This window comes from Copadichromis virginalis, linkage group LG17, assembly GCF_057382275.1.
Source record: "Copadichromis virginalis isolate Kocher_CV1m ecotype Utaka linkage group LG17, C_Virginalis_male_GT1.1, whole genome shotgun sequence".
NCBI classification, from domain to species: Eukaryota; Metazoa; Chordata; class Actinopteri; order Cichliformes; family Cichlidae; genus Copadichromis; species Copadichromis virginalis.
The window spans coordinates 29,844,391-29,861,314 of NC_140634.1; the positions used below are offsets into that span (position 1 = coordinate 29,844,391).

Below are 16,924 nucleotides of genomic sequence, written 5' to 3' on the forward strand. Positions count from 1 at the left end.
CTAGATACCACCTTTGTTCCACTGCCAAGTCCTTCCTGGAAGGCAACCGTTTTCTCTCCTGTGTTTCTTATTTGCACCTCAGCTGTTCTTTATTTCGATGTTATGTCTTTAGCCATTTACTCAGTTACACATTTATGTAATTGGACTTAGCAGTTGATTCATGTGAAGTTTTAATGTCATGATTGCAGTACCCATGAGCGCAATGGTTGTGAAAGAGTGATTGAAAATGTATAATAAATGCAGTATGTTAATCTTTTAATGTGCTTCTCTTCTCGTTTTTAGATTCGTGTAGATGGCTCCTCCCGTGCCCTTCAGTATGAGACTGTGCAGGCTGTGGAGAATGGACCCATCCTCAGAGACATGGCCTTCTCTTCTGACCATCACTACCTCTATGTCATGTCTGAGACCCAGGTCAGACACACAAACAAACACATACATCAAAACTCCTCCCTGCTGACTCAGTATCATAACCACTGGCATTTATCATTTTCTTATGTCACAGGGTAGAATAACCTTTGGTATGGCAATAGAGGATTTCATTACAGCCTGACTAGAGGAGGGAAGAGGATTAGATGGACCATTGGATGTTGTGACCATGTCTTTTTATAGAAACAGGCTGTGAGGGTAGAGCTGGAGTGAATAAATGTGTTGAATTATGGCAAGAGAGAAGAGTGGTCTTAGTCCACTTTAGTGTGTGCTGGTGTGTGTATGTCTGAGCAGGCAGATTCACACATCTCTCTTGGTACCTTTGATGACATGGAATGTGGAGTGAAATAGCAGCACTCTATGTAATGGACACAGACACAGAGTCGGCGAACACCTATCAGAGGCAAAACCTTGCCAAAATAGCACCACGAAAAGTCACGTAAATGGACACCTCCCTGACTGGCTGACTATGTTAGATGTTCACGTTCTCTTTATATTCACCACAAAACACAGGCATGGACTTGTATCGTAATTTACATGTACAAAAGCATGATGACCAAAGCAAGGTCACAATCATAAAACGACAAATTCATTTACAGTCAAAGAAATAAGCACACATTTTGCTTAACTGAAGCTACCAATAGTAGCTTAATTATCAATACAGCATTAAAATAACTGAAAAATCTGTTGACATACTGATGGATACTTACAGATACTGTAGATTCATTTCAAATTCCATTTTAATTATATAGTGCTAAATCAAGAACACCAGTCACCTCATTGCACAATGATTCATATTTGAAGGTAAAGACCCTACAATAATACATTAAAATTGCCAACAATCAGTTGAGCCACAATGAGCAAACACTTGGGATGTGGGATGGAAAAACTCCCTTTTAAAACGAAGGAACTTCTGGGAGAACCAGGCTCAGGGCTCTCACCCCAACTGTTGGGGTGAGAGGAAAGAAACGGGACAATGCAGAAGAGAAATATTATATAGAATAGTAAAAAGCTCCTTATATATCTCAACAAGATCATACTTTTTTTTTTTAACTTTGGCCTAACAATGCACCAACAATAAAGGTAATGGGCCACACCTCTTAGTCTTTGAACTCAGCTTTAATTTTAGTCCCATTGCCACAGGTGAATAAAATCACGCACCCAGCAATGCATTCTGCCTTTAAAATCATGAAGAATGGGTCATTTGGGGAGAATTTGTGCTCCTGTAATAGGATCCCACAATTGTAACAAGTCAGTTTTTTGGAAAGTGGATATATTTTTGGACCCACAGCAATTCGAATTGACAGACGACATAACGTTATGGGAGCAGGATTACAGAGTGCTGAGGCGCAGAGTTCCACACCTCATCTGGTGTTAACATCACCACAAAAGTTATGAGCTGGGAGCTTCACATCATGGGTTTCCATGGCCAAGCAGCTCCTGTAAGGGCAATCTGCAGGTGACTCAGTGCTTTTGCCGATGTAGCGCATCAGCACCTCAGAACTGCATCTAATTGCAGCATTTATTTAGTTACATTTAACCGCTGCAACACTTTCCACGAGGCACTGTTAGCAATTAAATCATAAAGGCCAAATCAAGCCACCAGTGAATCGCTGTCTCTGTTTGCTGTTCATTATTAATGCGACTGTTAGAAATAATTTTGCAGGAGCTCTGAAGTACGGATAATGTGCATATCATTCCCTCTCTCACGCTCGCTCTCTCGCCGCTTTATCTCCTGCCACCCACAATCACAGAAGGCCACTGCTGTTTTGTTGGCATCAGTTGTTACCCCTGCACATTGTTTGTAGCTTCCAGAGGATTATAGACCTCTCTGGCACCGTGGAAGTGTCACTATTTACTAATGTAGTGCATTGCAATTTGTTTGTGTGTATGTGTGTGTGTGTGTGTGAATGCGTGTGTAAATGTGTGCACATTTTAAGTGGCCAGATTATCGTGATAACCTTTTAAAATATCAGTGAGTTGAAGGTGCCCTTTCAGATGGTGCTCTCATTGCCTCTCCTCGTCAGCCCATCTGTAGAGCGAGCGGGAAAGCAAAGGAACACAAGTGAGCAAAATAAGGACATTTAGGATGTTATTTGTCACGGCATCCAATTACTACTCTTTTGTGCAAATCTGTTAACCAGCAGTGTGAGAATTTGTGTTTTATTTCCCTTTCTCTTAGATTGTAGTCCATGTAATTGGCTTTATAAAAAATAGTACAGATTAACAAATGAATTATTAAAAATATTTGACTTCCATTTTTTTTACCCTCACTAACCCTCGTTAGATTTCTTTATGTCTCGCTTTTATTGCACAACATCGTGTTACAAATTTAGTATTTTTTTAATTTGCATGCCAATTAGCTTATATTGAAAAAAAGAAGCATGGAGTGGAGTATTTTTTGTCCTGTAGTCGTTGTGCGTGTGTGCTTTATGTCTGTGTTTGCGTGTGTGTGTCTGCATAAGGCCTTGGTAATAATTAGTCTATTAGCCCAGTTGCGGCGCTAACCTACACTAACTGTTTGGAAGGAACATTTGGGAATTACCATACATACAAATAGAGAAAGCAGTTAATGAACACCCCACATGGAATATGCAGATAAATACACAGATAAATCCAGTGCACAAACACACATTCTTCTTTAGTCCTGAAGTGTTTATAGAAAAGGATGAGACATACAACTAAGAGTAACTTTGTTTCATTTATTTGCTTTATGTTTGAGCAACACCTTCATAGGTTAGCGCTATTTTAAGTCCATTATTGATGTTCTATTTCAATGTAATACCTCAGTGTGTCCTAAGTAAGCAGTATAAACTAGCTATTTGTAATTCTCAATGTCGATTAGACAGCTAAAATATGCAACTTTGCCATCACTGTCCTGATTTTTCTGTGAATCAGAGCTGTTTCCAAGTGCCTTCAATTAGTGAAGGAGATGAACCTAAATTCTTGCATGTGAAATGTCGAGAACATGTCGCAACAGTATTTTGAAATTATAGTTTTGCACAGCATGTCTTTTTTTTTCTCAGCAAGTTAGTTCTTGAAGATTTTCCTGCAATGTCTAGTTGAACTGTTTCCTGTCACGCCATTGCTTCAGGCCAAAACAGCTTTTCATAAGTCGTCTACAAACTCAAACAAAGATATAATCTGACATAATACATGTTTGTTTTTATTTATCACACATTTAATCAACAAATAAATTACCCGCATAAGATTTGCCATTAACATACATGACATTACTTTGCTTTTGGCCTTAATGCAGATCTGCTGCTTCAACGTAAAAGAATTGGCGCCTGATTTTTATTCGCAGATTGCCTTAAATTTCTTGGCTGTCAGCCTTAACAGTTAGTGCCAAGTTCAAAGGGCATGTTGTGGTCACCCTAGCACACCGCAGTGCTGGCTACCACGCTATTTGCTGGATCACTGGGGCAGTTTAAAATAACATCCAGCGTACACATACACATTTGCCAATTCCCAGGAGTGTCAAACGCTATTAAAACAGCTCGAGTTGGTCAATAGCAACAGGCCACCTGCTGTTTCTGGGGCCTGGGACACAGATACTCAAAGACGGAGAGTATGATATTTGAAAAGAAGGAGAAATACAAAAAGGGATAGAAGGAGAAGACCAAGGGTGCCCACAACAGGAGGCCAGAACAAAGCTGGTCGATGTAGCTGGACCCATACTGTGCATAGCCTTGAATTACTCCCCTTCTTATTGGCGATGCCCGACCAAGAGGGGGGATACCTCTGGATTCTGGCTGCTGTGTGAACTCGGCACCGAACAGTGAAGGTCAAATACTTATACTGGAGGAGAAGACGCAGAGAAAGAGCATTAAAAATTAATTTAAAGCTCACTTCTTTTGTCAAAAGTAAAGAAGAAGTTAATAAGAATGATTCTTATTGTACTACATTTGGCACACAAAATACAAAGTGTGTTAGTATGGTATTTGGGCATGACATGCTGCAATAATTGGTTGCTCTGTTTTGGGATTGAGTCTCCAGAACTGGCAGGATCAAACCCCAATGTTTAAACCTTTCTCTCATTTGGGTTGTTGGAAGTGGAGAGGATTATCTAGCACATCTTATATTTCTCTTTCACACAATTTACAATGAAGACAACTTATACAAAGATGGGAAAAGGCTCTGGAAGCTTCGTCTGTCTATTAATGCTAGAGAGATCCACTCTTTGTTCCCCCAGCAATCATCACTCTGAAATCACACCGGGAATGAAAGAAAGCAAACATGAATAGTTGGGCCTTATAATGATTCTGCAGCCCAGTGTTTTTTTTCTTTATCCTTGACAGAACGTGTGTATTGGTATCTGCTATTTAACTAGCAGAGCCATCTTCAGTGTAAAGGTGAATATTGTCACTCTCATTGCAAAGAAAAAGAAAAACCCAGCCAAGGATGACAGCAGAAAATTAACAGTAGCTATAAAGTCTCTGTGCAGAATTACAGTTTAATTTAAAAGTGCATTTAAAGTAATGATTACTTTTTAAGTGTGTCACGCTGTATTTATAGTCTTTTTGTCTTGCCTAAATCAGTTGGCAATTAACTGTAATCAATTATAAATAAGTTACAATGGGGCAGAACTACTGGAACATCTTGGCAGAGAAGTATAAATCAGCCTTCAGGGTTTGACTATCGTGCTGAGAGTCACACTATACCCTGCTTGTCTGTGTCAAATTATACACTCATTAGAGAAGGAAGCTGGCCAAACACTTAGACAAACACACATTCTCACGCTGTATTGTGTGTTCTCAAAATGATGTCGACATTGTATTTCTTTCGTGTCCTTGCGTGTTTTATTTATTCATTTTGCTGCCTTTTCCTGCCTCTTTGCTCCATCTTGTGACTGTGTGATGTTTGTTAGTCTTGTTTTATTTCAGGGTTACAGAATTTGCCTCTTGTTGCCCCTGATATTTTCTCAAATGAAAGTACACGAGGGCTCAGTCTTTTGTGTTTTCTCTTGTCCCCCCTTCCGTTCCATCTGTATCCCATTTCTAACTGTATCTGACTCCCCATTGTCATTTAAACCAAGCACCATCCCCCAATCTCCCACCGCCCCCATTCCCCCCCCCCCAATTCCATACTAGTAAAGTAATCTGTCATCCCTGCCTTCCCCTCATTAATTCAGTGATTGGCTGTCCTTTAATTGGATCTTCTTTTCACTCACACATACGCACACATGTGCACACGCGCATGCACAAGTCATCCTATTAGTGGGCTAAATAGGTGTTCTGGTATAAAGGGGACAGTTAGATTATAGAACTGGGTGTCATTATGGATGCTAAGGTTGCAGTTTGAGTGACAAGGGCAGGTCAATCCCACTGTTAATATGAGCTGGTAGCGTAGTCCGTTATTATGTTGCTATTCTGTTAACACTGGTTCATCTGTCAACTACACCTGGGTAGAATGAATGAGGAGGTGTCACTGGATCTCCGGGATCATTTCACCATTAGTGAAAGGGAGTTGAAGTGCACACCACACAGCAACATTTTTAGTAAAAGCTATAAATATATTCGTTGCCCCTCTGAAGTGATGAATTGTGACTAGTTCTGATATAAAAAGCTTATTTTAACGCATACATTCTTTCTTTTCCATATTTAATAAATAAAGGTCATCCAATCAAAGAGAGGGATCTCGTTGCATTAATCTTGCAAGCTTTCCATTAATGGCTTTGGTGAAATGCACAGAATCATAACTTTTAATTATAACAAGAATATGGTACATGTCCACAAACACTACGGCTAAGTCTGTGGCCCTGAAACTGTGATCTTTGTTTGACTCGGGAAAAATTAAATTAAATCAAACGAATGTGTTTTGAATAGGAAAATAAAGAAGGCAAAGCTGAAGCTAAGTCGGATCTTTTTTTAATGACTGAAAAATTGTGGCGTGTGGTGCGGGAATCTTTTTTTAGCTTTTGAAGTGGTTCATGCCAGAAAAAATGCTGAGAACCACTGCTCTAAGTAGGGTTTTATGTCAGTTGGAGTAAAAACAACTTGGATCCAATCAGGAGAATGTAATTTCTATTAATATGATTTTAATGGCAAAGCACATTAGTCAGCAGCTGACTGTGCCAAGCCTTGACATGTGTTTGAGGGCATTCGAGAGCTGTTCCAGAGGTTGTTTGCTGTGTCTTTTTCTTTCAATTCATCTTTTAGTGTTCCCATAGCTATACCATTACCCTACAGCAAACACAGCAAATGCATTAACTTATCCTGCCAGCCACTGAGCTGTGAGCCAGTGGTTAGATTGTTTTCTGCCATGTTCCTAAATTGCCCTCGTGCTTGGGTATTTCTTTTCCCCACCTATACTAAAGCTTCTCATTCAGCATATAAACCGTTGCTGGAAAGTACTGTGACTTCCACGCTCATTGTGCTAAATTATTTATGTTCACCGTAGCAAATGTAGATCTGTAAGTGTGAATTATTGAAAATGTGTACCATAGTGGGTGAGATCGTTCAAAGTCAAATGGATTTTTTTTTTTACCCCCATCCCCCCCAAGGGAAATCCGACAAGCCAATTTGTAGAAGTATTGCGCCTTTGCATCTCATCCAAGACGTTTAGTACAAGCGTCCTTTAATTTTTGTCAGCAGGAAACTTTCTACCACATCTCTTGGAATTTGGCTTCTCTCACCTCTCTAGTGTGCAGATGGAAGTTACGAGGGTGTTTAGATGTGCATATTATGTTGTGTCCCAGTTTAGCTACAGGCACATTGTGGTCTAACAAGGCAAGTGAAGAGAGCTGATATGTCGCGATTACTGCTGCCTGACAAGCTTCTGAAAAATGTCAATAAAGTGGGGCAGACAAGGTTGAAGCGAACTCTTCCCTGATACAAAGTCCCATTTTTAATGTTACCCCGTTCTTCTTTCTCCCGTTGTCTCACTTGTTAACTTTTTCCCTGTTGCAGTATGTTTCTCAGTCTGTTTTCACAGTCTTGTTCAACTAATTTCTGCAAGGACATCACTAAATAAAAGAAGACAGAAATTCGATTTTTTTTTAAAAATTGTCATTCAAGTGAGTCACCATCATCTCTGAGCGTCTTGGCTACTGGAAATAGTCCAAACAGTGCACTCCTTCTTCATGATACAGGCCTTATTTTATCCAAGGGCCCAATGACGCATTCTGTGCAGATTTAGACTCTGTGCAAGTACTTTTTTTGTGATTACTGACCAACATGTCTTGGTTCTTGCAGTAACTATGTACAGTAATAGGACAACATTAGCATCCATCTTTTTTCGCCTTATCCAATTTGGGCTCGTGGTAGGGTTGCCAACCGTCCCTTAAAAAACGGAATCGTCCCGTATTTAGAAACAAAAGTACACGTCCCGTGTTGAGCTAATAAGGGACGCACTTTGTCCCGTAATACAGTGAGAATCAAAAGTAGTCTATAAATGTTAATGGAATTAACGCTTTGTTTGAAAGCATAACTCCCAGCCCCTCTTCTGCTTTGTGACCAATGAGCTGACAGCACACTTATGACAAGTCAGATTACCGCTCATCTCATTGGTCGAGGAAAGGTCGCTTGCGGAGAAAATACCGGAAGACAACAGATGACCACAACAAGAAGCATGGCCAACAGGGAAACAAACGCCGACACTGCGGTCTCGGACGACAGTACACCTAAAGCTGGGCAGACACTGTGTGATTTTTTTCAGTCGCGTTATTCAGCTCCTGCTCAAACTGCACGATTGACTCGCAGGGGTTAGACGTTGGTAGGTCACGATGCAGGTCTCACACTATACCACCCGATGCTCTGATGCGACCCGAGTGCTCACACTGTGCCTCCATAACATGAAGGTTATAACAGAAAATCTGTCGCTCTGTCTTTCACTCACACAGACACACAAACCACCACCATCAACTTTGCTAAATTGCTAATGAAAAACATTGATCAGGCAGCTGTGAATGAGCAGCAGTGTAGATCCAACTATTTTCACGGTTGTTGTGGTCGTGATAATTTTGTGATGCCACATCGAAAAGGCTCGGATGAGCTTTCCGAAGTTCTACAAGTTGTGCCTCCATCGCTTGTGTCCAGATCACACGCTGCACAGCCGTGCTGCTCCGTCTTTTTCACCGACGTTTACGTGTTTGCGCGTGAGCAGTGTGAGCGGCTCACGAGCGATTGATGATCGGGAGCTGCTCGCGGTGTTAATCGCTTCTCGTTACCCCACGTATACTACACGATGCACGATGAAGGCCAAAATTGGGCCGATCACCAAATCGGTCGCACGACTCAAAAATCGTCTCAAAATGGGCCAGAAGCCCAGCATTAGAGCAGCAATGTTTGTTCGCTCAGAGAAAGAAAAAAAGGCTGCAAAAGCACAGGGAGGAATGGGAAAAGGGAAACACCTGGCTGGAAAAGGTCACCATAACACCTATAAAGCGCACTGCACTGTGTGCCGGCGCACTTTTTCCATAGGCATGCTTCTAATGGTGGGCACATGAAGAACATGAGGGGCGTGAAAGCTCAGGGAACCCTTAACCAATTTCTTGTCCACCAGGCCACGGCAGAAGCAGATATGGTATGTAAACACTGGTTTGTTTTTTTTAAACCCTCTGGTTAAGGTTAATATGGGCATGTGCAGTGAATATCAGCGCTATGTGGCCAGAAGTGTGATAATATAATTTATTTTGTGTAATAAACAACTGCAAGGATGGATGATTACAACAAATAGATGACTAATACATAAAAGTAATACATAGATGAATAATGATGATGAGTTATGATGCGTAATCATGGGAACAAGTGGGTTTACAAACAGGAGCAGCTGATTAGCATTAGAAAAGCTGAAATAATACCTCAACTGAAGCCAATTGTACTAAATGCACTAAATGTGCACAGTTACAAGAATATTTTTCGTTCTATTGCTTTCTATTAATTTATATAATTTTAAGTTAAGCAGGACAGAGTTCTTTTAAAGAAAGATTTACTTTTATTCTCAAAAGTTAAGCATGACAGGCTTCTGTTTAAGAAAGAGACCTGTTTTACTGTGTTAATGTTGTCATTTTGAGCTAAAAATAAATGGCTAAATGATCATTTGTTTCCCATATGGTCATATCACAAAGAATATGCATCTGCTTAAATCAAATTCAAGTCAAATGGTTAAAAAATAATTTCACACACACAAAAAAGAGCTACCACACTGGGAAGGGTGAAGACAACTAGGTTGCCCGGCCCTGGCCACGAGGTGTCCCTTATTTATTTTTCAGGGAGTTGGCAACCCTAGCTTGTGGGGGTGTTGAAGCTGTCATAAGGCGAGAGGCAGGGTACACCCTGGACAGTTTGCCAATCTGGTGCATGGCTAATAGAGAGACAGACAAGCATTCATGCTCACTGTAAATTTAGAATTGCTAATTAACTTAACATGCATATTTTTGGCCTGTGGGAGGAAGCAGAATACCTGGAGAGAACCCAAGTAGACACAAGGAGAAAGGCCCTAGCCTTGATACGAACCCGGGACCTTCCTCGGATGAGGTGGCTGATATGATTTTGCTTTTTGCCCTTAAACCTTGGTTCCAAATTTAAGTAAGCATAAACTAAACTGTTTCAAGCTTGTTCACCTGCTTTTTTCCTCTCTTTGAACGGAGGGCTCACTGTCTTTGGAGTGATAGGATAAATAAAAATGATTGATTGTAACAGAGTCATTTGTCTTAAGCTGACAATCCTGACAGTGCAATAGATGGCTTTGTCATTTAACCTCTGGAACGTCAAATGAAACCAATATTGAACCTGCAGCCACTGGCCCGCTCTGTTAGCTGAGTTTGTGATATAATACCATTGTTTGGTGGCTGATGGATTGAGTGGGACGTCGGCTGTGATGAGGCAGTGGATCGTTGACGTGTCCCTCGCTTCATTTGACTTTAACTTCATTTGACTTTAACGCACCTTCATCCAGCTGGAGGTGCGATACAGAAAGACAAAAAAAGGAAGTCACACTGAAGCAAATGAAGCATCAACTCACATTCTGCGTTAGAAGAGAAGAACATTCAGGATTTATAAGGCGAAGTAAACAAGAAACAAAATGCTGCTTGACCACTTGGAATAAATGATCAGTAGCTTTACCCTGGGTGGGTGTGGGTGTATTTGAGGGGAGTTGAAAAAGCTTGAGTTGTAAACTTTAAAACAATACAGATGGTGGCATGCACACTGGCACTGCTTTGCTTTCTTCTGCTGTAAGAAGCAATACATCGTTCTCAAATGCACTGCATTGTGTTGGTTTGAAAATAACCAAAAAGCACCACATTACTTACATTTAGCACATTATTTCTTGTTAATTTCACTTCCCAGCCAAAAGGATTGCCAACACTGTGCTGAACTAATGAACAAACTCACACCAGGGAAGGAGAAAAAGACGAAGCTAGCCGGGAGGAAGAAGAGAAAAGATAAGAGAAGTTCAGTGTGCCCTACAGGCTGTGAAGCAGGATTGGGCTATCACTTTAATTTCCCTCTCTCTGTTCATTTGGAGTGGTTTAGTTTAGCTGCAGGTGGAATCCCTGTTTAATTACAAGTGGAGTGGGCAGGAAAAGAGTGGGATAAAGAGAGGAATAGAGATTAGGCTGAAGAATTAGTTGATAATAAAAGTCTCTGCCGATTTAATAAATGATCACTTTCCCCATTGCAAGTTGACTTGGATGCCCCTGGCATTGTGTAAGAAGAAGGGGAGTCAGAGTAAAAGAGGGAGCAAAGAAAAACAAAGACAGTCTTTCCTTAGTGGAATGATTAAGGTTTTAAAGTAAAAATTTGAAGATGCAAAGGCCCCCACCCTGACACCCCAATTCCCTTGATACCCATCTTACACATATAAACTGTATATATAATTTGATGCCATTGTGCCGCCACAGTAAATGATCAAGTGCGTCTTCATCTTCCTCCCCACACATTAGGGTATCAAGTACTTCTGTGATCTCTGCCTTTTTTAAAAAGCACGATTATGTTCAGCAGCCTCCATCTCTCCCTATTGTGAAAGGAGGGAGAGTGCAGGGTGTAATGGCTGTCATTTACTCACCTGAAACACGGAGGGAATTATAAATGCCATGCACCCCATCCTTTGTATTTATCCCTGCTGATATGATAGCACGGTCATAGTGGAGAGACTGCGAGCCGTAATGGTCGTCTCACTGGCAAAGCCCACGAAGAAGATAGCATGAAATGAATGTGATATCGAGATGAGAGGGACAAAGGGGTGCATTGGGTCGTTTAGCCGCCAAATCCCTCAATTTTTTGATAAAAGAGGAGACAAAAGTATTGCTCGCTAAAGTGTGTGTGTGTGTGTCCGATAGAGGAGCGAAGCTCTGGAGAGATGATGAATGTATGATCTTACACACCTCAGAGCATCTGAGTGACAGAGACAGACAGATAGAAACAGAGGGAGAATGAATGATATCAGGATGTGTGCTCTGGAACAGAGGAGCCACATCGGCACCCATCATTTTTGCCATGCTCTGAATGGTGGTGTGTGTTTGCCTTTGTTTGTGTGTATGTTTTATCTGTTCAATAAAACCATCTCCCCAGATGCAGGCATCTGAGGCGTTGATAGGCATCAGGAGGTTCATTCCATTATAATCGAAGTTTAATTCCATGTGAGGTTTTTTTTGTGTAGGTGTATAGTTGTGGGCGATGTGTGTATCAGCATATCTGCCACTGATGAAGTGTTAAATTGTAAAGATACAGTGGCATCTTTTGCTACAGTTCTGTCTGGGTGCTTAGTTTCTATGGCAGATCACAAGGTGACAAACCACTTGATGGCGTGTCACGGCCACGTAGATGACATAAATACGCACATGCACCGGCAAAGAGAAATCGTGCTTTCATATACTCTTACGATAAGGCTTTTTGGAGCTGAAATCCCACTATAGGCTATCACAATGGCCTTTCTCTTTAGTGACTTAGAGCTTATTTTAGCTGGCAGTGGGGCGAGGCAGTGCTGGATTGCAGGAGGAGGTGCAGGCCCGGTGGAGAGTGACAGGAAAGCAGGAAATCTATCTCGCAAGATGCACCGTGCAATGACGATCAGTGTTGAGTTTGATCATGTGCACACACCATTTCTCCACTATCTCCCCGATTCCATCTCAAACTCATTCTCTTTATCTACCTAATGCAAATACGCCTCTACACAGTAGGGAGGGCAAAAAATACTAGCTATTTTTTTTCCCCAAGAGCAGACACAAGCTTAGCACACAGAAGTGCTTTGTCTCTAATCTGTAATAGCAAGCTGGATTCCTCTTGACTTTGACAAGGAAATACGCCCCCTCTGAATTTATTCAGCTGTGTGTGAATCTGTTTTAGAATGTGTGTGTATGTGTGTGTGTGTGTGTGTGTGTGTGTTTGCAAGCGAGTACGCTATTTATAGTACTTGCAAAGATGCATAAATGTCGCGAGAAAGAGAAGGAACAATGCACTAGTATGTTTTTTTTAGAGTTTCTCCGTCATGTGTCACTGCATGACTCCAGTAGTACTGTATGTGGATGTCTGTGGTTCTTGTGCATCAGTGTGCATATGTCTTGAAATATGACTTCCACCATCAGCGTGAGCAAAACTGACTTGACTTGTGTGGGGTTTTTTTTTTATTATTATTATTTGAGAGAGGCTGTCAGGCAGAGATGTGCTGTGTGATAGTCCAACAGAGAGAACCGCCGTCAGTGGCAGGCTGTGCTTTAGAGATACCACTAGGCACAGGCATTTCTGATCTCTTGTTACATTCTGTCATGCCCTACATTGCATGGTTTAATTATGGTCCTTTTCATACCCTCAAATATGGAATTTAGTCAGTAAAATGTGCTGCAACGACATGTATAATTACATCTCATATATCCAGAGGTACACAGAGAGAGAGCAGTATGCAAAACAGTTTGATCCTCAGTTCATATTGTAGGTGGTTGATTTAAGACCTAAATTACATCAGTACTCACCATGACTGCATTAGTATTTGCGAACAGGGCATTAAATCCATGTTTTCTTTAGCAAGTTGCGCTTGAGCTGACCTCTTACTCAAACTTCTCTATCTATATTTTTGTAATTCTTTTTGCTATAAATGTAATGTCTCTCAGGTATCCAGGATAATGGGTTTGAGTATTCAGCAAAGGTATAATAAGTCTATTGAGTATTTTGATGTAAGACTTACTTTTGTCCTCTCCATGATACATCTTCAGTGAATCACTCAAAGAATCCTTAATAAATATGCACTGGAGAATCCTGTAATGGTAAAGGTGTCCTGGCCCTGCCCCTGAAGAGCCAATTAAAAGCTGAACAGGGCACCATATGAGTCAGTCGTGTTGCACATGACACATGCAGCCCATAGATTCAATTGTGTGATGGCAGCCATACCTGTACTTGTTAAAAATAGCAAACATGTAGGATAGAATATTATTTTTCTTGTCTAATCATATTCATAGCATGAATTAGCATGACATTTGTGGTTTAGTTTGAGGAGTCGGTTAATGAATATAACAGATATGACAGCATGCATTTTTATATCTCATTGGACATTGCATCTGTTTTAACTGTCTCCCTTTTCATTTAAATAGTACAATAATTGCTTGGGGGTGTTACCAAAGTGACTGCCAAATTTTGAGACTTTCTTGAAACTAGGTCCAGTGGTTTAAATCATACCACGGATGTATACTATCGCTGGGTGACACACAATGATAGTGTAGCCTTCTAGTTCCTTTATGTTAAGTGGGTTTTAAAATAAAAGAAACAATTTTTTAAAGTGTCATGTGAGAAAAAGTTGAAGAAACTCAACTTGGATGTTAAAAGCAAAAACAAACTATTTGTACCTTTCTTCTAACAATTTTTTTCCACTGTTTTTTAGTAATTCCAGAAGTATGCAGGCACACGTGCACCCTTTTTACCCACATCGGTCCAACACCGACGATGTTGTCTCTCTTTCTTGGCTGTCATCACAGAGCAGCCTGAGTGACAGCGGTCATCTACCAATGACAGCTCATTTATCAAAAGTGCCAGCAACACCTATTATTGCACCATGCAGTTACCATGGAGACAAGAGGAGGGGGACAGCCCGAGATCTACCTCAGCTTTGCCCCTTGTGCTCGGTCACTCATGGCCCATGCCAATCAGTGCCAGTCAATGCCACTTTGAATTGGCAAGGCTATACATCATAATGGATGGACGGCTGTCCCAAGGGGCCAAGTTTCCCATATGGAACGAGGTCGATTGGAGCAACGGGGGAGCTGTCGAAAAATAACATTTTAATAGAAATCGGTCATGAAACTAAAAGAATTTATGTGTCTATACAGTATAGTGGGTAAAACTAGTGCTTTAGATGGATTTGTTTTTCGGGCTGTTGCGTAAATCAAGATAAAAGGAAGGCTTTAATTGAATCTTCCACATCTTCATGATGTAATTGTGTTTAATAGAGACAATTTACAACTAGCATAATTGTTTTAATGATCATTTTGTGTTGATCTGAGTTATCCTAGATGGAAACAATAACTCTGTAACAATATATTATATATTATGTTTTCAGTAAAAGGCGTTACTATCACCGTCACCTCTGCACCTACACTTACCTCGACCATACAGCAGACAGATACTGCTAATTGCAACAGCAGTATTGCTGATCTGAAGAAGCTGTCTATGACACCATTATCCAAAGATTCCTGCTCACTGCACTTTCTTATTTGATGTCTTGAAAATGTATCATTATGTCTCTCTGCCAAAACCTGAACACAATGTTTCTGTTTTGTTTCAGAATATTATATATCACTTTCACTAGTTTCAGGCCCTCTCTGTGTCTTGTGGTAATGTTCTCCTTTTGGTATTTCTGCTCATCCTCGCATTATTCATGCAGCCACACAGCTTTCTGCTGTATGTTAATGATATTTGTATCTCATTGCAGCTGTCGAGGATCCCAGTGGAGGCGTGTGGTCAGTACACAACCTGCAGCGAATGTCTTGGATCCGGAGATCCCCACTGTGGCTGGTGTGTTCTGCACAACATGTAAGTCCTGTTAGAACTCTCTCAGACCTAAACACACATGCAGTTCTCTCTTTCCTGCTTACCCCTGATGCATACAAATACTGTATTTGCTCAGTTGCTTCTCTTTCATTTGTTATGCCTCCAACATACCAGACATTTTGAGGGTGTTTTGGGTTGTTAGACTCCCCTACCTCTATGTGGCGCTTTTCCATCCTTTGCAGTCTTTTAGCTTTTAGGGACACCTGAAGCCAGCGCAGGCCAAGTCTCAGATTGCTTTCCTGGGGAATCAGCTTTTTGCCAACAACCCCCCACCCCACCCTTTAGATCCATTACCAAACCTAACTACTGGCATTGTTTACTACCCCTGAAACTAGAACCTGGTGAGAGCATAGATACTGGTGGGCACTGCCAGTGGGCACCAAGCCCAGTTGACGCTAAGCAAGTGATAGCTTCTTTTATTGTAGAAAACTGTTGAATGACATCTCCAAGATTAGTTCATTAAAAACAAATGATTTACTTTTTCTTGCACCCTGTTCCCCTTCGTCTTCTCTTTTCTTATTGCTCCTGCTTTTAAGACCGTCTCCCTCATTGTTTCCTTGAAATGCACAATCATGCACACATAGATAAGCACAAATTCGCAAACACCCCAGCTGCTGTCAAACCCTTGTCCCTCAAGATGGGAGGGAGATAGTGCTTGCTGTGGGCAGGGAGATTTCCCACTCCACTGTAAATTGAAAATTGGTTTCTTGTGTTGGTTCTAGCCCTGGGGTAGAGTGTGTGTAAATGTGCGTAGGTGTGTGTATCAGTGAGACTGAGTACATTTAGCACCTTCATCCCTGCTGGCACTGAGAGGACACAGTGAGGGCAGGGTAGCAGGGTGAGTGTGAGAGGAACATACTGAAAGCTGCAGAGAAGTGAAGATGGACAGATGAAGGGAATAACAGATGAATGGCAAGGTCATAAAGAGAGAGCTAAGGGAACAGAATAGTAAAGAATAGATACTGGCAAATTCTAAGAAACACTCAAGGTATCAAGGATATCATGACATATTCAATGATCAGGGAGAGAGTGTGTCTGAAAGGCGGGCGAAAAAAGTATCTGTTTGTGCAACAGAACATAAGAAATAAAAATAGAGGATGCACATAGGATGCAGCCTGTGAACACTCATTTGAGCGCCACATATTAGAAGTTATAAGCAAGGTCACACACATATAGTAATTCCAACCATACATTTAATTTCTATCACGATCACCAATTCACTATGTGTGGTAATATGTACTGTTTAAGTATGGATTTATGTGTGCTTACAAACCCATTAAGACTTTTCGTATCCTAACAGTCAGAGGAAATGGGTGGTTACAGATTGGTCTGTCACACTTAGCCCTTTCAGCTCACCTCTGTCTTAACACACACATATAAGCCACGAATGCTCACACACAAGCCCTTGTTGCTTGAGAGTTAGTGTCAAGTCACCGAAAACAAGAATAGAACCCAAAGAGAGCGAGAAAATAACCAAAGTGCCTCTTGAGTCGATCTCAGGTGTCTAGACGTTTGAC

At 41.1% G+C, this 16,924-nt stretch overlaps 1 protein-coding gene across 1 annotated transcript in view; it reads left to right on the plus strand.

The window, feature by feature from the left end:
• Window positions 1–16,924, plus strand: part of plxna4 (plexin A4) — a 243,291-nt gene that overhangs the window by 132,786 nt on the left and 93,581 nt on the right. The window contains exons 4-5 of the mRNA XM_085437437.1: window positions 283–411; window positions 15,289–15,389. Coding sequence (XP_085293563.1) covers window positions 283–411; window positions 15,289–15,389 — 230 coding nt within the window. The remainder of the gene's footprint in view (window positions 1–282; window positions 412–15,288; window positions 15,390–16,924) is intronic.